The sequence below is a fragment of the Microcaecilia unicolor genome, chromosome 8, assembly GCF_901765095.1.
Source record: "Microcaecilia unicolor chromosome 8, aMicUni1.1, whole genome shotgun sequence".
Lineage (NCBI taxonomy): Eukaryota > Metazoa > Chordata > Amphibia > Gymnophiona > Siphonopidae > Microcaecilia > Microcaecilia unicolor.
In genome coordinates, this window is record NC_044038.1 from 53,201,337 (window position 1) to 53,225,933 (window position 24,597).

Consider the following 24,597-nt stretch of genomic DNA (forward strand, 5'->3'; position numbering starts at 1 on the left):
TGAACAGATCTAAGCCCTGATCTCCACAGGTACTTTCTAGGAAGTATGCAAGTGTTTAGTTAGTGTTATAATTAATCCATATTTCAGTTACCTGTTATTGTTTGCCAATTGCACTATTTTGTTCCACTGTTCAATATTTTTTAAGAGAATTAACATAATTGTTCACCCATTTGTCTGGACTGAAAGAATTCTGGCGGTTTGTGTGTTGGGTCTGAGTGCTTTCTGGGAACTGTGGAACCACTGGGGGTGGTGTGTCCCCAGCAGTGGCGTTCCTAGGGGGGGGGGGGGGGCGGTGGGTGCAGTCCGCCCTGGGTGCACGCCGCTGGGGGGGGTGCCGCGCACGCCTGTCCTTCGTTCGTTCCATGCTCCCTCTGCCCCGGAACAGGTTACTTGTTCCAGGGCAAAGGGAGCATGGAACGAACGAAGGACAGCAACGCGCGGCACCCCCTCAGCGGCGTGCACCCGGGGGGGGCGGGGGGATCACGGATCGCGCTGCACCCGAGGGGGGGGGGGGGGCTGCACCAGGGGGGCAGGGCGCATCGGCGATCCACCCCGGGTGTTAGCCCCCCTAGGAACACCACTGGTCCCCAGTAACCTAGAAATCACTGGGGATAACTGGAGAGCGGTAGACTCGCCCAGAGATGGTTGTGATCCAGTCAGAGGGAGGAGGATGCTAGTGTAGAGCATAAGCGGCAGGTGCAGGCAGACCTGAGTTGTGCTGGGGATAGACCCTCTAAGTGGCCGCGGGGTAGCCCCAGGCGGGTGGCTAGGCATTTCATGACAATTCCTACATGAAGGCAAGTAAAGAATATAAATGTCCATCTTGTCTGTCCAATTTCATTCCTGGTACAACGCCATAGGATCCAAATTTAGTAGTGTTTTGTCATGCCTCATCAAATTTGCACTGGCTTCCTATAGCTGAAAGAATTAAGTTTAAAGCTGCTTGCTTGTTTTTTTTTCAAAATTTCTAAGGTTCAATATCTGAATTGCTGATCAATATTGTATCATTACTTATTGACGGATCTGATCGATTGCGAAAACAATTGGTTTTATAGCCACCTTTTTATAAGAGTTCGGTTTCAGAAGATATTAATTCTATATTTTCTGTTTTAGGAATTTCCTTAAGGAATTCACTACCCCTTGTTATTGGTTGGATAACAATCATCTTAGTTTTAGAAAAAAGTTAAAAACTTTTTTGTTTCTGAAGAATGTGTGATGTTGTTAATTATTCAATGAATTGTTGTTTTATTATATATGTTGTAAACCACACTGAACCCTGGAAAGGGGTGTTTGGCAGTATATAAGATCTGTTTTGATTTGATCTGTAAAGTTTCTTAAGTGACTTGCCTACAGCACAGTATACATACTAGAGAAAGATCAATGAAATCTAGAAGTTTTAATCCTACCACTGGTTATACTTTGACTAGTATACAAAACAGAAAATAAACTAATTTTGTTTGACTGTGATACAGTAAAGAGGGAGAATGGGCAGATAGACTATAGGGGGTGAGAGAACAGAAAACCATCCTAACCTTAACAGGTTCTATAGTCCTTGGCTTCTCCAACCTTTTACCAAATCAGACCAGCATCTGTGCTAATGGTTAATGCATCAGCTTGAGAACTAGGGGAACAAGTTTCGATTCTCATTGCAGCTACTTGTGGCTCTGGGTAAGACACTTAAACCCTCCATTGCTCCAGGTACAAAATAGGTACATGTTTATATATGTAAATCAGTTTGATTGTAACCACAGGACAGTATATCAAATCCCATCCCCATTTCCATTTAGAAAGGCTCCTTTAGATTAGCTCACCTGAAATGTTTGAAGTTGGAGAAAAGGCCTTGCTGCTGCGTATAGCTGTCTGATTCCTGGCACAACCTGGACTCCTGGATGCTAGTGTAATCACTTTCCCTGGTGGGGTCAGATCTTGATCATCCTGAATAGACTTTAAAGGAGAAGTGGCTATAGTATGCGTTTCAGGAGCCTGGAAACATTGACCAAAAATATATGAATTAGTGATGTCAAATAATTACAACACAGTACAGGAAAAAGTAAAAACTACAGAATGTCAGAGATTTTAAAACACCCCAGAAAGTTATACTTGCATATTGACTCTGCAGACAGTGCTGGAGGGCAGTAAAATCCCTTCAATGTCAGCAAAGCAGGGCACTGATGAAGAAATGTTCATTATGACACTGGGAAGTACAATATTCTTTCCATACTAACACTGCAGAGCCTGCTAGAGGAAGTGTTAGGATTCCCCTATTTACACTACAGGACAGTGCCATGAGATATGCTATACTATTGAATGACTGCTTTTATATTTTATAGGATGTCTTATTTCAGTGTTTTTTGTTTCCCAAAAGTGACATTAAGATGAATTTCTCTTACCAGCTTTCTTCAGTGGGGGCATAGACTAATGGTTAGAGCAGTAGGCTGAGAACCAGGGAAGCCAGACTCAAATCTCACTGCAGCTCCTTCTGATCTCAGATAAGTCACTTAACTCTCCACTACCTCAGATACAAGCTTAGCTGTAGATATTCAGCCAGCAGTACCAGGTATATGATATTTTATTTAACACTAGTAAAAAAGGCCCGTTTCCGAAACCAATGAAACGGGCGCTAGCATGTGGTTGTGTGTGTGTGTGTGTATGTGTCACAGAGTTATTTTGTGTGTGTGTGTGTGTGTGTGTGTGTGAGTGTGTGAGGGTGCGGTGTGTGTGCAGGTTGTTGATGTGTGTCTTTTTTTGTTTTGTTTTTTGCTTGGGGGTTGGGGGATGTGCTGTGCTGTGCTGTGCTGGCAAAGTGGGTTGGATTAGCGTGTGGCTTTGAGGGTGTGTTTCTGTTGTATTGTGTGTGTGTGGTTTTGTCTGTCAAGGAGGTTTGTGGAGGGGGTCTTTCTGTTGGTGAAATGTAAATGTGGTTGTAGGGGGGTCAGCCTTTGTTGAGTGTTTTTTTTTTTTTGTGTTGTGCTGAGGCAGCAGTGTTGTTTTAGATGGGCGGAAGGTAGAGGAGCACATTCTTTGTCTGTTGGTTTTTTTTGCCATTTCAGGACTGCTGTAGGGGAATGCTGGAAGAGAAATGTGCTGTTGGAAGCAGCGCCATCTTTTTCCATTGGGCTGGGGTTCTGGGCATCCTGGAGGTGGGTAACGGCTTGCCTGAGGACGGGGATGGTTGTTATAAGTTGGCGGAAGGGAGAAGAGCACGGTCTCGGGCCGTCGGGGGGTGATCCGGTATGTTTGGTCCATTTCAGGCCGGCTGCAGGGGAATGCTGGAACATTTATGCGCTGCAGGAATCAGCGCCGTCTTTTTCTGGGTGCTCGGGGAATCCCTGAGATTGGAGACAGCTTGCCTGAGGCTGGGGATGGTTGGGCACGTCCTTGGCCGCTTCGGCAAAAGGGGAAGAGGAAGGGGGTGGGGAGTTACCTGCAGCCACCTGAGAAACCATGTATTCTTTGTTTTGTATTATTAGTTTGCATTTCTGTTGAAGAAAGAGTGGATGCCTTTCGAATGATGGAGGTGGTGCGTCGGTGTGCGGTTGTTTCGTTAGTTTGGCAGCCAGTCTCCAGCGATTCCTAGGCAGGGAAGGAGTACTCCTCCCCCTTCCTTGGTCGCTGTTTGCTTCTGGCTGGATCGCGGGTAATCCTTCCAGCTGGGCCGCAGTTTGTCCTGTTCGCCCACGTCCCAGATGGTGACGGGCACGTTGTTTTCCGGCTCCTCTGACTCCATGTCAAGCGATCCCAAATATAGTCTGTGCTATAGGCCCTCTGGTGGCACTCTTCAGTACTGGCATTAGGCATTTAAAAATTTCTCCCCCCCGGTCTATTTTTGCACATACCCACAGCAGGAATATTCTTCTCTTGTTTCAGCGGTGTTTCTGTGCTCTCCGTGCTGCACAGATAATGAGCCATTCTGCTGGGGAATGCTCCTCCCTTATTGTCACGTAGTTTCCTCTGATTGGTCCGTCTTACGTTGCCTAGTGTTGCCTGGGAACGGTGTTGTGATGGTCCTTTGTGTTTCAGAATGTTGAGGGTGTTTTTTCTGATTGGTCCGTCATGCGAGGGCGGGGCAGAGAGACATGGTCAGTGTTGTGGCTTCACCACCATGAATCCATAAACCCTTCAGTGAGTGACTGAGTGACTTCAGAACGTTGTCTTCAGAACGTTGAGGGTGAGTTTTATTATAGTAGATTTTTAAATGTATATGAAAATTAAAACAATGTCACCATATGCACAATGAGAGAGATTGAATGCAGCCTCCTGAAGTTGACCATATGCATAATGAGAGAGACTGAATGCAGACTCCTGAAGTGGAGAGCTGTTGGTGAGCAAGATCATTACTGCCAGGCCCCTGAGGAAGCCATAAAGTGAAACGGTGACCCCCAATGGATGTGAAAGTTAAGTGTTTCAGTTCACACATAAATGTTAGAACTGGATATGGTGACTTTTTTTTGTGTATGAAAACTTAAATCAAATGTCAGAAAACCATAGCGGTTTTTTAGACCAATGAAAGAAAAGTCGTAACCCATATAAGGCAAAATGTATGTACCATTGCTCAGGCATCATCTTCCTCCTAATTTTTGCATTGCCTTTATTTTGTGATTCAGCTATCCAGCAGCCTGGCTCATATTTGTGCTAATTTGTATCTACAGTGGAGGAGAGAGCCTAGTAAAATCTGTGTTGTTGTTTTTTTTAGTGCAGAAATATATGATCCCCCTAAAGATTAATCTAAAGCTCCTTACTGAAGCATTATCCCGTTTCAAGGAAGCAATCTCCTTCTGCCAGCTGAACTGGCTCTCTTCTTCCTCTTGCCCCAGTCAGTAGAATACTCTAGCATTGCAAACATTGGATTCTTCCATGTAAGGACGCATAACAGGGATAGGAAGGTGATACCAAAGCAAAACCACTATGCAATTTGTTTTATTTTTCTTAATTATTCTCAGGCTGTAGCAAGTGTTCACACATCATAAGCCTAAACTGGCCTTAAAGGCACTCTGGGAAGCTTCACTTGTGTAAAGGAGCAGAGAACCGGTTCTGCAGGCCGTTCCCACCACTGCTCCTCTAGCTAGGAGTGAAGGGGAGGAGAGAGGAGCTCCGACATGCCTGCGAATTTGCCTTCAGAACTGTTAACTCAGTACAGAACTGGAGCTGTACAGATTCCACCATTCCTGAAGGCAGGTATGAAGTCTTTGCAAAATTCCTCATATCTCTATCAGAGGAAGAGAGGAAGATAAAGGGCCTGGGGCCTGGCATGCTTCACTTATGTACCATAACTTTATTATAAAAATTTCACTTTCTATAATAAAATGAACAGCTACAAGTCTCACTTATGTATTTTTGGCACAAAGTGGGAATAAAAAGGCTGTCAATATCACCAATACAGAAGCACGGACCAGGTCTTATTCCACATGAACCATACGGTTCACGGCCTAATCTGCAGAACCTCTTGTTTCAGTTTTGTCTGGGGTTAAACCTCCAACGATTGCACCTGCCTTATAGATGCCTACTTACTTGCTTGCCTGCTCTCTCCCAAGCCAGGCCAAATGCACTGACCAACTCACTGAACTGCCATGATTTACCTGCAGCATGCCACTTCCCTTTTTCCCATTTATACTTGGAAGATGAGGAAGAGCACATTGCACCTAGTTTGTTCCTGCTTTCCTGCCTGCTCCTATGCTAGACCAAATGACCTGGCTGACATACTATGTTACCTGCAGTGTATCACCTCCCTTTTGCCCCAGACATACTAGAAACAAGTGGAAGAAAAGCAAGGGGGGAGTATGATCACTTCAGACCCCTAAGTTGCAATCTGACAAAACACCATAAAAGACCAGGAGGCAATATTGGACAAGTCTGCTTGGAAGGCTCCCCCCTCCCCTCTTTTCTTCCTCCAAAACCTAATTGGCCAGCACTCAGTGAACTTACCACTGGCCCCCTCCAAGGAGTAGGACAGGATATTAGTGGGCAATGCAACCACAAACTTCCACAAGATTTGTTTGAGGGGGGGATAAACATTGGGGGCAGAGGGAGGAAACTGGCACCATCAGGTTTAGCTCTGGGCTCTGTAGACCCCCCCCCCTCCACCAATCCTAGCCCTCTAGTGTGTTCCCTAAATAAAGAGGGGTGGGGGCGGGGGAATCAGCCCCAGCTGTTGCCCAGATCAGCCCCTGGACTTGGTCTATGCTCCACTGGAAATCTGGGCCTACAGCCTTCCCAAAGCACCCTACTTGTAACTGCTGCACCAGACCACATGTCTGCACCATCAGCTGGTGCCAGAGAAATACTGAGTAGCTGCAGGCAGCAAAAGCCCCCCTCCCCCCTTATAAGGGGAGTGAAGTCAGCTCAGAGCTATTTTTTTCTAGTTTCATCTACTAGCAAGGGGATATAACCCACAGTTTAATACAATAACATGGATCTCACTTTGCTAGTGTCTTCCTCTCGAGGATTTTATCTTAATCAGAACATGCATTCTCCGATTCACTGACCTCTTGATTAGAGGACAGAAAGGAAGAGCAGGGGGAAGATGCATCAACCAAACATTAAGAAATCTAAATCGTAAAAGTGCTTAACGAATTTGAAACAATGAAGAATGCACAAAAAACACAACTCAGAAATGTTCGGTGCGGTATTGAAAAGTACAATGTATCATACGTTCGTAATCCCCGTCGGTAATTGGCCCCTTAAGCATGCGCAGAGCAGCCAAGTGTTATGCTGGCTGCCCTGCGCATGCCACAAACAGTCAAAACAAAAAAAACACATGGCTCCCAAAATAAAAACAGAAATCAAAAAAGGATCGGGAGGGGGCAAAGGCGCTCGTCAAGAGCGTCCTGTATGGACGGCCTTGCCCCCCCACCCTGCCCGAGGTCGCCGCTGCTCCCCGCTTCCCTCTGCATTATAAATTAAAAAGCAAAACAAAAATCAGCAGCCCCGGCCGACCCCCCTCCCCTTCCTCTCTACTCTTTCGCCCCATAGCTCCTCCTCCCGACATCCTCCACCCTGTGCCCCACCCCCTCCACCCCCTCCTGGGGTCATCGCCGCCATTCCCCCCCCCCCCCTCTTACTGGCCCGTGCAGTGTTGTGTGAAGGCGCTGCACGGGCAAGAAGAACAGCTGATGGCTCTGTCTGTGCCCAGTCTTCCTTCGCGTCTCTCTCCTCTTGGGCCCGCCCCCGTCTGACGTAAGTAACCAATGTAGGTTACTTACGTTAGACAAGGGCGGGCCCAGGAGCAACGTCCTTTCCTCTTGGCCCCGCCCTTGTCTGACGTAAGTAACCTACGTTGGTTACTTACGTCAGACAGGGGCGGGCCCAAGAGGAGAGAGACGCGAAGGAAGACTGGGCACAGACAGAGCCATCAGCTGTTCTTCTTGCCCGTGCAGCCCCTTCACACAGCGCTGCACGGGCCGGTAAGAGGGAGGGGGGCCCGGTGGAGGGGGGGGAATGGCGGCGACAACCCCAGAAGGGGGTGGAGGGGGCGGGGCACAGGGCGGAGGATGTCGGGAGGCGGAGCTATGGGGCGAAAGAGTAGAGAGGAAGGGAGGGGGGCCGGCCAGGGCTGATTTTTGTTTTGCTTTTTAATTTATAATGCAGGGGGAAGCGGGGAGCAGCGGTGACCTCGAGCGGGGTGAGGGGGGGCAAGGCCGTCCATACAGGACACTCTTGACGAGCCCCCTCACGATCCTTTTTTTTTTTGTATTGCTGCATTTTTTTTTACATTTTAGTTTTTAGCCTGACAGGCCTAACGAGAGGTACAGACCTCTCGTTAGATTTCTCGGCGTTTCATTCGGTTTTCCTGGGTTAAACAAATCGGAAAAGGTTAGTGCATGTCATTTCAATAGGGTTTCTACACTAATTGCTCATCTGCATTCCGTTTTCGTTAGCTGCTACCATCGTCGGAAAATGGGCTTTAGTGCATACAATGGTTTGAAAATTCTTCCTTAAAGGCTCATTTTTGGCTCGTTAAAGCTTAGTGCATCTGGCTCAAGGTGCACTACCTACAGGTGAAACACTATGAACCTTTACTGAAAGCTTATGTTTGCAGAGAGTTCTCTCCTTCACCTAGGGTTACCATATCTACCGTGACAAAAGAGGAGACAAAATAAAATTCAGCCAGCCCCCGCCACACCCCAGCCCCACGCTGCAGTGTCACCTTGACCCCCCCCCCCCCAGAAAGCCAGATTCTGTAAGTAGCGAAAATACTGGTAAAGTAACAGAAAAGCATTTTCTTCTGTGCTAAACAGAAAAAGAACACGACATGCTTATGAAATGCATACACATGTACATTTCATGAGAATATCACACTTTCTTTTCCCTCCCATCCATGAGCAGTATATCCTCCTCTCCTCTTCTCTCCATCCCCTTCTATGTATTTCCCTCTTTTCACTCTCTCCCCCCCACCCCCCATGTATGTCCCCCTCCAATGTTCCCTCTAAGCACAGCACATGAGCAATTGCTCATATATTTTAGGAGCGTTACTCACAGATTTTACATGGTCATTCACAAAAATATCTACCCAACTTTCAAACCAAGTTAAACAATAAAAATTAAAGAAGATGGATGGGACCAAGCTGTGTTCACATTGGGCTCCCACATTTTGAGCTAAATAATACACTATCTGCTAAAATTCTTAACATTTTTCTGCTCAGTATATGTCAGGTCACCAGTCCTGAGTTTATTTTGAGTTTTCTTTCATTCATTTAGTTTAATTTCATTGTTTTTGATTAGATAAAAGGGAAAATTAGGTTACCTCAGTAATTTTCTTTCCTTTAGTCACAGCAGATGAATCCATTAACTGATGGGTTAAATCCACCTACCAGCAGGTGGAGCTAGAGAACACTGAAAACCCACAGTGACCTTGGACAGCTAGCCCCTGCTGCCTTCAGTATGTGAAACTTCCAAAACAGAGTGAGAAAGAAAGGTAAAATAACGTAAACTTTCCTCACAGTGAACAAACTCCCCAGAACCGGAGCAATAACCAAACAAAGGAGGGACGTTTTCAACCTCCTGCAATAGAACAGCATGTAGAAACGCTGACAACTGATCTTCAACTCCTCCTGATGCAATACAATATCTGCATGAAGGATCTGAACAACAAAAACAAAGTCAGACAGGGAGGGATCATGGATTCATCTGCTGTGACTAAAGGAAAGAAAATTACCAAAGGTTAGAACCTAATTTTCCCTTCCTTGTCATCAACAGCAGATGACTCCATTAACTGATGGGATGTACAAAAGCACTCCCTAAGTAGGGTGGGAACAGGCAACTCTGCGAGCATGCGCTTGCGCTCCAAAATGCGCGTCCTGCTTTGCAGCGACATCCAGACTGTACAGCCGTACAAACGAGAGTTGAGAAGCCCAAGTAGCCATATGACAGATCTCTTGAAGAGAAAAGACACCCATTGCAGCCTACGAGGAGAAAACCGCTCTTGTGGAATGCGCTTTAAACACTTCAGGCGAAGACCGACCTGAAATCAGATACGCAGAAAAAATGACTTCCCTGAGCCAACGGGCTATAGTGGCCTTAGACGCTGAACACCCGCGTCAAGGACCTGTCAACAATACCAAAAGGTGATCAGAAGTCCTGAAGTCATTTGACATCTGTAGATACTGCAACAGAGCCCTGCGGACATCCAATGGATGCAATTGCCCAAAGGAATCCGAAAAGTCCTCCCAAGAAAAGGAAGGTAGAAAAACATGGGCTGGTTCAGGTGAAACGCTGAAACCACCTTAGGCAAGAAGGAAGGCACTGTACGTACCGTTACCCCGGACTCAGAGAACTGTAGAAAAGGATCCCGACAGGAAAACACCTGAAGCCCAGATAAGCATCTAGCCGATGTCCTTGCCACCAAAAGACTGTCTTGAGAGTCACAGCCTTCTCAGAAGCTCGCTTAAGCGGCTCAAAAGGCGAACACTGAAGAGCCTAAAACACCAGCCCAAGGTTCCAGGCCGGACATGGAGACCGCACTGGAGGACAGAGCCGAAGCGCCACTCTGAGAAATCGGAAATGTCCGGATGAGCAGCAAGGGACAAGTCAGAGACTTTCCCTCGGAAGCATGCCAATGCTGCCACTTGAACCCGAAGGGAATTGTAAGCCAAGCCTTTTTGTAAGCCATCCTGCAAAAAGTTCAGGACCGACGAGACTGTAGGCCACATGGGTGTGATCGCTTTTGAAACACACCAAGCTTCAAACTTGCGCCAGATCCGAGCATAGGCTGCGGAGGTAGACCGCTTGCAGGCCTGTAAAAGAGTGGAGATGTCCTTGTTAGAGTAGCCCTTGTCTCTCAATTGCGCCCTCTCAAGAGCCAGGCCGTAAGACCAAATCGGTAGGGATCCTCCATAGTCACTGGACCCTGAACCAACAGGTTCGGCACTGAAGGCAAAGAAAGTGGAGCCTCCACCAGCATCCGGCAGAGATCCGCGTACCCCGGACGCCTTGGCCAAACCGGAGCAATGAAAATCACCAATCCTCGGTACAGCCGAATCCGCAGAAGGACTCAAACCTATCAAGGGCCAAGGAGGGAACCCACATAGGAGGCCCGAGAGCCAGGGTTGAGCCAGAGCATCCAACCCCACGAGCGAGGATCTCTCCTTCTGCTGAAAAAGCGAGGGACTTTGGCATTTGCATTTGACGCCATTAGATCCAAACCGGGAGTCCCACATTTGGCACATATCTGAAGAAAAACTTCTTCTGCCAGTTCCCATTCTGCTGGGTCGATTTGATGTCTGCTGAGTAAATCTTTTGTTTTTTTAAGTATTGTGCAAGCTTATCTGCAGTTGGTGGTGTTTCAGTTGTCACCAGTATGTTCTGGGTTTTCAGTAGTTCATTCATGAGTTCAAATATTTTTTTTCATATTGGGCTGGTCAAGGTTCGTATATGTACTTTAGTGTTCTGCTTTCACTTTCTTTATGCTGTTTGTTATGTTCTTATGACTTTTCTCCATATGGTTTTGTTTGTGTCTGTTTTCTGTAAAGAACTACAAGGTTAACAAACCATTCTAAAATGGTATTACAGAACTGACAGCTATTTCCCACTAGATTCAAACAGCCACATAAGTATGACAGATACATCAACTTTAGCTGTTGCCTGCTTTTGCCAAGAGACTTCATTTTCAAGGTCATAAATAAATCAAAAAGTTTTATATGTTAACAATTCTGAAAAGGGCCATATGACAATGGCAACATAGATGGGGGCAAAGGCAAACAGAAACTGCAGACAGAAACGCATCACCTGGTTTCGGGAAAACAAAACCTTAAGTTTGGTTGTGTGAATGTGAGCCAGAGAGGGCTGCTGGGGACTGTCAGAGCTACAGTTTGCATCCCTCTGCTAAATCCACAGTATTTTATTTATTTATTGCATTTGTATCTAAGCCAGAATAAAATAATAATGAAGGCCTATAGCTTACCTCCAAGCAAAATAACCTCCTCACTAGTGCTGTCCAAATCAAGTCAAAAAGTTTGATTTGGTACGATTCGATTCTTTCAAAAAAATTGGTTTTTCGATTCAATTTGATTCGATTTAACTTAATTGAAATAGTGAGGCCCACATGCTAATATTATAACACACAGGGTAAAAATAAAAAAACAGGCAGCAGCAATAAAGGCAAACCTTAGTGTGAGAATGCCATGCAGTGTTACATCATGTGAAAAGTGAAGTTTGGTCAAGTCCTACATCTTCCAGTTTTTATTAAGAAAAATCATTTTGTCCACTTTGACTGGCTTCAGACAACTACATCTTGCAGCTATAATCTGTCTAGCAGCAGAAAAAATTCTGAGGGCACAGAGGTGGCTGGCGTACACAGAAACTTCTGTGCTGTCAGGTTCTCAGGTTCAGAGCCCGCGGGGCCGGGCTCTGGAGCAAACGTGAGCCCTTGGGCTGCTGCCGAGGAGCAACAGCAGCAGGCAAAACCCACCAACCAACACTGGGTAAGCACACCGGCAGGGACTGCAGGCACTGCCCAGCGAACCGGAACACATGGACTGGAATCCCCCGGACTGGAGGACACAGGACTGGAACACTGGACTGCAATCCCCCAGACTGGAGGACACAGGACTGGAATATACACCGGACCGGAACACACTGGACTGGAGCGCACCAGACTGGAACACACACCGGACCGGAACACACTGGACTGGAGCACACTGGACTGATCCGCACAGCTTCACCTGCGCTTGGCCACTACCCACCCCCCCCAAGGATTGAGCCCTTGGGTTTGAGTGGCCGGCAGGACTTACTGGATACCAGATGACACAGGGACCAGGACTGGAAACAGAAGTACTCCTAAACCTAAACTTATCTAAGTGCTCCCAAGCCCTAACCCAGCAGGAGTGTTTCTAACAGAAAACTGACAAAAGGACTTCCTAAGCCCTATACTAAACAGGAGCTCCTAAGCCCTGCTCAACAAAGGGACTAAATACACAAGCTAACACAGGTGCTACTAAGCACCAAGCTACAAGCAGTGCTCTACAACTCTAAACTAACTAAGGTGCTCCTATGCACCAAACAACCAAAAGAGCTCCTAGCACTAAAAGGGAAGACAGGGAAGGCACAAGGAAAAAGCAGGGAAGCTAACACATAAGCCAAAAGTGCTTCTAAAGCACCAAACACCAACAGCAAAGACTGCAATGCTCCCAATAGCACAAACACCAGAAGTACTTCTAACAGCAAACTCTGCAGTGTTCCTAACACCACCAAACCCTGAAGTACTTCTATCAGCAACAGAGCTTCCAAAGCCCTACACACAGCAATGCTTCCAAAACCAAGAGGGAAAAGCAGGGGAACCATAAGGGAAAAGCAGGAAAGCTAAACACACAGTCACCAGTGCACACTGCACTAACACTAACCTGGCCCTTAGCAAAAGCAAGCAGGGAAACTAGACACAAAGTCAGAAGTGCACACTGCACCACCCTACCTAAAGCAAACACCACCGTTGCAAAGGCTCTGAAGGAAACAACACCACTTCCTTATCAAGGCCCTCCCTGATGATGTTACACTCCCTAGACCTAGGCAAAAGCACACTGACCCAGAGAGGCCCAACCCACACCAATGCAACACCGTGAAGCACTTGAAGCCAGTACACCCAAAGAGAGGTAGAGCTAACTCAGTCCACCCACACAGCTGTAGTAAAGTAAAACAATTAACCCCATGCTGCTGGAAGCTGCCAGCACAGAGAGACAGAGCCAGCTCAGAAAGGACAGACAAAAGAAACAGAAGCCAGCTAAGAAGCTGACCCCCAGGAAAGAGGTAAGTTTGAGAGGGGTTCTGACCCCAATCATAACATGTGCAAGCCGGTTCAGTAGTGGCAATTTCATTTGACTTTGCTGCCAGAAACAAAAAACATCACTGCCACTTTCCAAAGGAACTTTGTATTTATAGCAAGTTCTGCACTGCATCTGATTCGAATATCACTGTCAGTCTGATTGTGATGGAAGTCTGGCTTTCTTAGCTGAAGCATTTGTATATTCCACTGTTTCCTACAAACTGAGTTTCTGTCGAGGCATATCCACATCCTGTGTTCCAAACTCTGGAACAGCTGGTAATGTCTGAGTGACCTCCATGGCTGTGCTGCTGCTGACTGGCAATGGTACATCAGTGGTTTGCATTTTTATGATCTCTTGAGCTGCAGCTAAAATGACATCTGGTACTTCACGGTTGACTTGAATCTCAGATCCAGGAATATGCTTAATCTATATAAATTATCAAATAATATATCTTGAAATCTGTGGAGTAAACTTTTCTTCAGCTCTTCTTTCAAGCGAGAGATAACTTTCAGGTTTGCTGAATCTGTATCTTCATCATCGATATCAACTTCCTCTCCTGAATCTTCCCTGTATGTTGTATCGATTGAATTAATCAGGTACTCAACCAGCGGATGAACAAACAGACACAGTAACATACTGTTCTCCAGATGCAATTGTTGGGGCTTCCTCAAAACAGTGGCATAGCCAGACAACCAATTTTGGGTGGGCCTCAGCACAAAGTGGGCACAAAATTTTCTCTCTCCCCACTCTCACCCAGCACTTCCCAACTCAAAATATAAATACTTTAGCTGATGAGGATCCCCAATCTCTGTCAGCTGGGGACCGCCACCAGAGATGGCCAGAACTCCTCCCCGCCAAGCCCAGCAGGCAGTAGCAACTCCTCGAGCCACTTATGCCAGCACCCCATACATGCTTAGTTGTCAGTGGCTCCAGGATGCTGCCCCCATCTGCCAAGCTCGGCGGAAAGCAGCACCTGCCAGCCCCGGAAGAGATCCCCAGCTGGCAGGGCTTGGGGATCCCCACTAGCCACAGCAAGGGTCAGGGCTGCTGTTAACCATGCTGGTGACCAGGGCAGAAAATAAAGAAGCCCCTCCCACAATTCCCTCTCCTCTACAATCTCTTCATCCGCCGTTAGAGTCACACTGACAGACCCTCACAAATTATAGAACAAGAGATCACAAATTAGAAATAAAAATATGTAGACAAAATTGAACTGGGAACCTCAGCATGCATTGCAACACTGGAGAAAAAAAACAAGCAGAAGCGCATTTCCTTTTCTACTTAACACAATAAAAAGACATCCACTGTGCACATTTCCTGAAGCTAACATATTCCATTTAAAACATTCAACATAAAATGATTTTTCTACCTTTATTGTCTGGACATTTTATTTTTCCATCATGTTGGTTCCAATTTCTCTTTCCCGTTTTCCTATCTTCTGCTAATTCTTCAAGCGGCTGTCCATTTGTCTTTTTTCTCCTGTCATTTCATTTCCTCACTACACCTGCCTCTGAAATATTATCTTTCCATTTTAGCTCTTTCCTTTCTTTCTTTTTTCTTTTCTGCCTCTGTACACTCAAATTTCATCCTCTTTCTAAATCTTTTCCTTCTTTTTACTTTTCAGATATCACATTTCCATTTCCTTTCACCCACTAGCTCTCCAATTCCCCATCTCTCTCCTTCCCAGCCTAACATTCCTTTCCATCTTCAATCTACGCACCATTACCATATTTCTACCCCTGTAATCACTGTTCTCTCATTTATTTTCTTGCCATCTCCACTCCCTGGGCCTCTCCCCCATGCTTTCCACCATTCCCATGTCTCCTTCCCTCCACCCTTCCAGCCCTGCATCTGTTCCCTCTTTCTCCCATCCTCGCCCTCTAGCCTGATATCTCCCTATCCCTTTTACCTCCCAACACCAGCATCTTCCTGTTCCATCTCTCTCCCCTCCTCCAGCATTTTTCCCTTTTTCTTCCCTACCATCCATTGTCCATCTTCTCTCCCTGGATCCATCTTCCCTCTTTCTCCCCTCCCCCGCTTGTGCATCTCTCTTTGCTTCTCCTCCCCTCCACCTTCATATCCAACATTTCTCCCTCTCCCTGCCTTGAGCCCCTGGTCTAACATTTCACTCTTTCCCCCCCCCCCCGCCACACAGCATCTCTCCATCCTTCCTTCCCTTCACCTCAATGCCATGTTCAACATTTCCCCTCTCATCTCTTCCTCCTTTCCTTCTACTTCCATGTCCAACACCTTTTTTTCTCTCTGGTCCTTTCCCTCCCTCTCCCCATCCCATCCCACCCATATCCAACAATTCTCCCTCTCTTTCCCCTTGCATCTCTCCATCCCTCCCCCCACATTGAACAATTATTCCTCCACCCCACCTAGCACTACCCTGTCTCACTCCCTGATCCCAACAGTGCTCCTGTCTCTCCCTGACCCCTCAAGCCACCTGCCAGCATGCTGCAGGTTTTTTCTCTCCCTCCCCCAGGCACTCGCTGACATGCTGCACCTTTTTGCCCTCTCTCCCTCCCCCACCCCGCCAGCCACCTACTGCAGTTTTTGTTCTCTCCCACCTCCCAGCCACCCGCCGGTGTGCCGCAGGCCCTCCCTCCCCTTCCATCCCCACCGGGCGCCACCGCGGTCCACCTCTGCATGTCTGCAACGGAGCCGCATCCGTCAGCACGCTGCCGCTATACGACTGCTTCCTTCCGGCCGGCCTTACCTTCTCCAATACTTTTTCTGAAGAAGCGGGGCCAGCGCAGAGGAAGCACTCATAGCAGTGTGCAGACGGCCCCGTCTCTGCTGAAGCAGCGGAGCTAACACCGCTGCCGGACAGGGATGACAGGGGACAGAGCAGGGAGGGAACAAAACCTGCGGCGCGCCAGCGGGTGGCTGGGAGGAGGGAAAGCTGAAGTTGCGGTTTGGGCATCTACGAGGTGCACCGTTGCTGGGTGGGCCTGAGCCCAAAGTGGGTGGGCCCAGGCCCATCCGTGGCTTCGCCCCTGCCTCAAAAGACTGCAAAACTGAGTTTTTGGCAAGATCATAGTCACATTCGGCAGGTGCACCTTTGTGATTTTATTGCTGCTGCTCAAAGACAAAACAATGGAGTATCACATACCATGTAAAATGAGTTTATCTTGTTGGGCAGACTGGATGGACCATACAGGTCTTTATCTGCCGTCATTTACTATGTTTATATGTTTAATGGGTTGCTTCAATTTAATTGCACTTCACAACATAATGCAAGTACTGTGCCAACATGTTTTCACATCACCAATCAGTTTCTTCACTGGCATTTCTTGAGCAGTTTTCAAGCTTTCTGTTAAATACCGTACTGTGATGGAAAGTGCTGACAATATCATAGAATTTACTGATGACATCAGAAATTGCTGAATGGAGACTGCAGCCCATCTTCCACACATAACTACAGTGTGTGTCCGAAGCAGCAACGGTGAGTGGTACAGATTCCTTTTCAAATAAGTTTCCCTACTGCTTTTTTCATTGATGCAGCATTATCAGTAACAATTGCAAAAACTTTGCCTTCTAGCTGCCATCTCTTCACTGTACTTTCCACGGAATCTGCTATATTGCCACCTATATGTCTATCTGGCATGTACTGCGTATCCAGCACAATATTCATTGCATAAAAGTCATCATTTATACCATGTGCAGTAATTGTAATATAAGCCGCCATGGTTCTGCTGGTCCAGAGATCTGTGGTAATGCTTGCACACCTCAGACTTTGAAGCTGACTCAAAATGTAGATGGACATATCATTATATTTAGCTTCAATCATTCTACCTAAAGTCTAACGTGATGGCACGGCATATCATCACCTGAGAATAGGCCAAAAAACCTTCATCTGTAACAACACTAAATGGTTGCATAGCTATAACAATAAAATACATGAAGGAAGTGTCAATTTTTTTCTCATCTGCTGGTGGAAGTGGCTTGTGGAAAAAGAATGAAACCCGGGCTTGAGATGTTTTACGCTTTGTGGCCACAAGGTGTCAGACTTAACAGATTTCTTAGAAGTGCTTCACCTTGCAGATCAACAAATTTTGCTTTATGATGTCTTTCAACATGCTGCAAAGATTACTGGTGCCAAAGCTATGTTTAACTTTGCAAAGATTGCATTTCACAAATTCTCCACTCTGTATGGTTTCATCATCCAACTGAGAAAAATACAATAGTGACCACTGGCCAACAGGGCATGTTGACCTTGATTTATCCTCTTTCTCTATCAAATCCATTGTCTGCTAAACTGTTCTTCTGTGTTCAGCTGAGTGCAGTGTGTTTCTTTTAGGCTAGGGGAACAGGTCTATGATCTGGCCAAACCCCCCCCCCCCCCAACAACTCATTGATTTGCAGGCTTTTGAAGAAGCGACTATGAAGGAGGGGAAGCCACAGGGGAAGGTGAGAACGTGGAGGTGAGGCAGTCCTGGAAATAGGAGATAGTTTAGATTTTAAATAAATTCTTGATAATTTAGATTCTGTCTTATAAGGAATTCTGATCTCTGCTTATTTTAAAATATGTTTTATTCTGTTTAATTTTTAATACTTTCTTTTAATTAATAAGTTCTATTTCTCCCTGTAAAATATCTTTTCAATTCAGTGTTTACATCTTTGTCTGACTTTTCAAGTGATATTTTCTGCAGTTTAAGAGGTCATCTGGTTTCAATTATCCACATTCCTAGCTAGTTCTGTGTATGAAGCTAAAGGTGAAAGAGGTCAGGAAAAGTCAACTCTTTTCCTTGATTGATTATAGCTAAGTGTAGGACTGGCCCCTTAATGAATGCCCCGAGGGGGGGTAGAGCCCAGCTAGCACTTTAAGTTATGAGCTAACTGGGAATCTGATTATGTGAATAATAAAACAGAGGATTGAGCTATTGGTAAATTACTATGCAATGTTGTGCCTGTTACAATTACTGATGTCCATAAGTGTGAATTAGAATCAGGGATTGCTAAATAATAGAATCTGAGAATTTAATAATAATAAAATGCAGGAGATAGGTGCCGCATTGTCTAGTTTGAGAGGCCCCAGGTCGTAGGTCAGTTTAGGAAATATTTGAAACCTGTGTAACTGATATTGTAAGTAATGTGTAGAGATAATTAGTTCAACACAGGGTAATCAATCTATTCCTTACCATCTGGTGAGAAGGTGGGGGCTAGAGGGGTTTAGAACCATATATAAATGAGAACAGAAGCAGCTTACGAAGGAGACAAGACACAGAGAGCCAAGAGAAGGAGAGGGTTAGCGCTGATGTTCTACTTTGTTTGCTGGCAAATAAAGAAGACTTTTCTCTCATTCTGGTGTGTGGTATTTGACTCCTGAAGTACCACAGATTCTGCTAACAATAGTGGTAATTCCTGCATCAATTTCTGGCGCCCAACGTGGGGCTCGAAAAGAACTGACTGAGGAACACTGACCGGGTATGCATTTTGTATTCTGTATTGTAATTCTAGGAAACTGTAAACCGGCCCCTCAAAAGTTGAGGGAAGGGGAGTCTGATCAACTCTCAGCGAAGGCCTTAGTACCTTCTAATCTAGTGGGGACTAGCAGGGAAACCGTCAGAGCTTATCTGTATCTGAAAAATCTGAAATTGTTGGGTGGAATTTTTGTACAGTGTGTGTGTGATGTATGAATGTTAAATGAGTGTGGACTTCTTATAGCTGCGGTTCCAGTTAACGCGAGTTCAACTGGCCAGCGACAGAAGGAAGCGATTGTTGTTTGTCTACCTTGTGTCTCGGGACGTATGGACCCCTTACCACACATCCTAGGTTTGCACAGAAGGGGAGGAACTATCCGGAGAAGCCTGTGCCGGAGAGGCTTGGGCTAGACGCCGTGGATCTCTGGGGGTGGAGCGGAACCCCAACAATGGGCTATAAGGTGGTGGCTCAAGATCTGAGGGGTCATCGGAGAGTATGGGTTTCTCGGACAGGGTAGGGGCGGAAGCCACCGATTGGGTGGTAGGCTTCCTGGGGCTCTTTCTCTTCTCCAGTTTAGATTTTCTAATAATCTTTCTTTGAACGCGGCCAGCATCTACCCTCCTCTGCCACATCCTTCCCTGTTAACCTCCCATGACCCGTTTTGGGCCCCACTCCCTGACTCCTCAACTCCCGATAGCCCAGCCTCTCCCTCTAGTACCCCTTCCCACTCATCAGGGGCCCAGCATCCCTTTCAATGGACTGAATCACCTGTGATCACCTCTCAGCCTATGAGTACCCCTCCCCATCCCTCATGGGTTCAACACACCTCCCCTGAATGGGTTAGATCCGCTGCAATCACCTTTGAGCATGATAAGGGGGTAGCTCCTCGCTGCATTCCCACCTCCTCGAGAGCTCTGCCCCTCCGTCAGGTAACCACCACTCGACCGGATCCTAATAATCAGGGTCAGGATATACAGGCACAGGCTTACCAGTATGTACCCTTCACAACCACTGATCTCCTGAATTGGAAGACGCATTACCCCTCATACTGAAAAGCCTCAGGCAGTGGTGGACCTAGTGGCTAGCATTATGGCCACTCATAACCCAACTTGGACTGATTGTCAACAGCTCCTCCTGACCCTCTTCACAACTGAGGAGAGGCGGAAGATTTTACAAAATGCTGAGGCCATCACTTGAGCGCGTGTCCCCGTGGGGACACTGGACCTAGAGGAATGGGTTAGAACTCGGTTCCCTCGCGCAGCTCCAGGTTGGGATTCGAATTACGGGCAGCACTATGAACTGTTGTCCGGCTATTGCCGGGACTTGCTGGAAGGTATGAAGAAAGGCTTAAAGAGGCCCATTAATCTGGCAAAGGTCTCTGAAATTCTCCAAGGGGCAACTGAATCCCCTGGGGCCTTTTTAGAGCGACTAATTGAAGCCTACAGAACATACACCCCATTCGACCATGAGGCACTAGAAAACCAGAGAATGGTGAATAGTGCATTGGTGGCCCAGAGTATGCCAGATATCCGGAAGAAGCTGCAGCGTCAGGAGGGATTCGCAGGGATGAATACCACCCAGCTAATTGAGATTGCAACAAAGGTTTTCGTTAATAGGGATCAGGAGATGCGCCGAGAGGCTGACCGGAAGATGCAGAAGAAGGCCGACCTCTTGGCGGCAGCCATTACTAATTCCACCCTTAACCGATGTCGACCTCCAGCCAATGGGAAGCCGAAGTGGGACCCCGGACCGCTAGCCCGGCCTCGAGATTCCTTCAATCAATCCCGGCCACGAGAGGAGAATCCCAGACCACGATTGGAGAGGGACCAGTGCGCCTACTGCAAGGAAAGAGGGCACTGGAAAGATGAATGCCCCCAGAAGCGCCAGGGACCGAGAAGGGAACCAGGAGATCGAGGAAGCCGAGGCCGAGTTCGAGAGGGAAGGTATGAGCCTTCTGAATCTGACATCATTGGGACAGCCGAGATGGCAGAATGGGATGAATAGGACAGACCGGGTTCCTACAAACTGGGCTCCCAGGAACCCATGGTCAAGCTAACCATAGGGAGCCGCTCAATTCCATTCATGATTGATACAGGAGCTGAACACTCTGTTGTGACGGAGCGATTAGCGCCTGTGTCTGGAAAAACTGTTCGAGTGGTGGGAGCCACGGGGGTGCAGGACCGGAGGCCCTTCCTGACAACCCGTAGATGCCAATTAGGCTCACACACAGTCACTCATGAATTCCTGTATATGCCAGACTGTCCAATCCCTTTGTTAGGCCGGGACCTGCTGTCCAAGCTTAGGGCCCAAATTTCCTTTGACTCTGATGGCCAGACTTCGGTCTCCTTTCGGCCCCCGACATCCAGCCCTAAGGGCATATTGAGTTTCTGTTGCCCCCTTGAAGAAGAATGGCGGCTGCATCAGTCGCATGACCAAGTTGACCTACCCCTGGCCGACAGCTTCCAGGTCAATGGGGTATGGGCAGAAGATAATCCCCCAGGGTTGGCCCGAAATATTCCCCCTGTTCATGTAGACTTACTTCCGAGTGCCCGGTCAATCCGTCTTCGCCAATACCCAATTCCCCGAAAGGCTCTGGAAGGGATTCAAGCACATCTGAATCGTCTGTTATCCCATGGAATTATTCGACCTTGCCAGTCTCCATGGAATACGCCACTGTTGCCAGTCCAGAAGCCAGGGACTGAAGACTACCGGCCAGTCCAAGACTTACGAGTGGTCAACAAATCCACTATTTCATTACACCCTGTAGTGCCTAATCCATATGTCCTGCTTGGATTGATACCTTCTGGAGCTACCCATTTCACAACACTGGACCTAAAAGATGCCTTCTTTTGTATTCGGGTGGCCCCCGTCAGTCAACTGCTTTTCGCCTTTCAATGGGAAAACCCAGTAACAGGACGGAAGCTTCAGTATACATGGACCCGCCTGCCATAGGGGTTCAAGAACTCCCCTACCATTTTTGGGACTGCCCTAGGACAAGACCTTAAGACTTTTAAATCTGAGCCTTCCAGGCGAGTTTTACTCTAGTATGTAGATGACCTCCTGATTGCAGCAGTGACCCAGGACGAGTGTCTCGAGGCTACCAGAGAATTGCTGGAGTTACTCTTGGATGCGGGCTATAAGGTCTCACGCTTGAAGGCCCAACTCTGTCAGTCAGAAGTGAAGTATCTGGGCTTCTGCATTTCCCAGGGAAGTCGGAGACTGGATGTCAGTAGGAAGCAAGCGGTTGCTGCAATTCCCCAACCCAAGTCCAGAAGGGAAGTTAGGGAATTTCTGGCAGCAGCCGGATTCTGCATAATTTGGATTCCGAATTTTGCACTGATGGCGAAACCCCTTTACCAGGCCACAAAGGGGGGTGAAAAGGAACCATTTGAATGGGGACCTACTGCTCAACAATCCTTCATCGCCATAAAGAAAGCCCTACTCCAAGCCCCTGCGTTAGGCCTTCCTGATGTGGAGAAACCTTTCTCACTGTATGTCCACGAGCGACAGGGGGTTGCTCTGGGTGTGCTGACCCAGATGATGGGATCCTGGCAGAGGCCTGTTGCATACCTGTCTAAACAGCTGGATGGAGTGGCTAAAGGATGGCCAGCCTGCCTGAGGGCCATTGCAGCAACAGCCTTACTGGTCCAGGAAGCTGACAAGTTGACCTTGGGGCAAGAACTGGTTGTCAAAGTCCCCCACGCAGTTCTCACCCTCATGGAGTACAAGGGCAACCACTGGTTTACAAATAGCCGCATGGTTAAGTACCAAGCCAGCTTATGTGAGAATCCACGGATACACCTGGAAACAGTGGCTACATTCAACCCCGCCACTCTTTTGCCAGCATCTGAGGGACCACCGGATCATGACTGTATCCAAACCATGGATGAAGTGTACTCCAGTCGACCAGATCTCAAAGATGTTCCTTGGAGGGACCCAGATGTAATTTATTTCACAGATGGAAGCAGTTACGTAGAGAACTCCAAGCGATTGGCAGGCTATGCTGTGGTGACAGAGGACAAGGTGATAGAAGCAAGGGCCCTGCCCCAAGGAACTTCAGCCCAGAAAGCAGAACTTGTGGCCCTCATATGAGCTCTGGAGCTAGCAGCAGGACTGGTGACCAACATTTATACTGATTCCAAGTATGCCTTCACAACTCTACACGCTCATGGAGCTTTGTATAAGGAAAAGGGACTCATAAATGCCGCAGGCCAACCTGTTAAGTATGGACCCGAAATACTTCAGTTGCTAGAGGCCGTTTGGGCCCCTAAAAAGGTAGCTGTCATTCACTGCCGGGGACACCAAAGGACAGATACTCCAGTGGCCTGAGGGAACCGCCATGCTGATCGGGTGGCCAAGGAAGCTGCTCGAGAACCCCCAGCAGGTACTGTGACCCCCCTGTTCCAAATTCGACTGCAAGAATGGACGCCTATTGTAAAGAGTATGAAGGAAGGAAAACGGTGGAGAGGAACCCCAGCTTCCTACAGGGGAAAAGAGAGCTGGAGGGTAGGAGGGAAGACCCTAGGGGGGCTCCGGTTTTGCCTAAGAGAGACATACCAATAAGAAACTACAACTCCCAGAAAGCCCCAGGAGAACCCCGGGTAAGGAGAAATAGGGTGCAAAACCACGAAGCTCCAGAAGAGGGCTGCCAGAAAAAGGGAAAAGCTGAGTCACCACCCTGGTGGAGGAGGTGGCTGAACCGGGTGGGGGGGAAGAAAAAAGAGCCTAGCCCGGTTAATGAGGAAAAGAGGGATCAGCTGGAAAAGGGGTGGGAGGAGGAGAAAATGGACTGGGCTCCAGAGAGAGAGGAGGAGGAGGGAGAGGAGGCCATGGAGCAAGAGGAGCCAGAGAATGTCTCAGAAGAACCGATGGAACTCTTGGCTCTGAGGCAGCCCGAGCAGGAGGTATAGGGGGAATGCCCGGGTCAAGCGGGAGGAGGTCAGGAGAGTAAGGCTGACCAAGAGGGTGGGACCCGAGGCTTTGAGCCCGCACAAAGCCTGGCTGTATATGGGACTGGGTTTTGAACTGCCTGGCTATATTGAACTGAATGGAGAAAAGCCTGGCTGTATTTGGGACTGTGTTTTGAACAGCCTGGCTATATTGAACTGAGTGGAGAAAAACCTGGCTGTATTTTGGACTGTGTTTAGCCCAGCCAGGCTATATTGAATTGAGTTGAGAAAAGCCTGGCGGTAATTGGGACTGTGTTTTGAACAGCCTGGCTATATTAAACTGAGCTGAGAAAAGCCTGGCTGTAATTGGGACTGTGTTTTGAACAGCCTGGCTATATTGAACTGAGCTGAGAAAAGCCTGGCTGTAATTGGGACTGTGTTTTGAACAGCCTGGCTATATTGAACTGTGCTGAGAGAAGCCTGGCTGTAATTGGACTGTGTTAGAAACAGCCTGACTTTATTGAGCTGTGCTGAGAGAAGCCTGGCTGTACTTGGACTGTGTTTGAAACAGCCTAGACATTGAACGGTGCTGAGAGAAGCCTGGTGGTAATTGGACTGTGTTTGAAACAGCCTAGCTCCATTGAACTGTGCTGAGGCTTGTTTACACTATGTACACCCAAACGGAAGAGAAATGGGCTCAAGAAGAAGGGGCAGTAAGGAGACATGATGGTTGGTTACATCTCCCTGATACCAGAGTTCTGGTGCCACGCCACCTAGCTTGGCCTGTAGTGTCTCAAGCTCATGACCTGTCACACTTAGGGAAAACAGCACTAGCCCGCCCACTCAGTCGAGTAGTGGTCCTGGAAGGATTGGATAGTCTGGTTGCCACTGCCTCTGTCCGATGTACTCTCTGTGCCCAGAATAATGCTCGTCAGGGACCCCGTATTCCACCAGAAGTTCAGTCCAGAGGACTAACACCCTTTGAGTCCCTAGTCATAGACTTCACAGAAATGCCCAGGAGCGGTAGG

At 47.5% G+C, this 24,597-nt stretch overlaps 1 protein-coding gene across 1 annotated transcript in view; it reads right to left on the minus strand.

The window, feature by feature from the left end:
• CRAMP1 (cramped chromatin regulator homolog 1) overlaps nucleotides 1-24,597 on the minus strand; it is a 615,140-nt gene that overhangs the window by 298,869 nt on the left and 291,674 nt on the right. Inside the window, 1 exon segment of the mRNA XM_030211519.1 lies at nucleotides 1,812-1,983. Coding sequence (XP_030067379.1) covers nucleotides 1,812-1,983 — 172 coding nt within the window.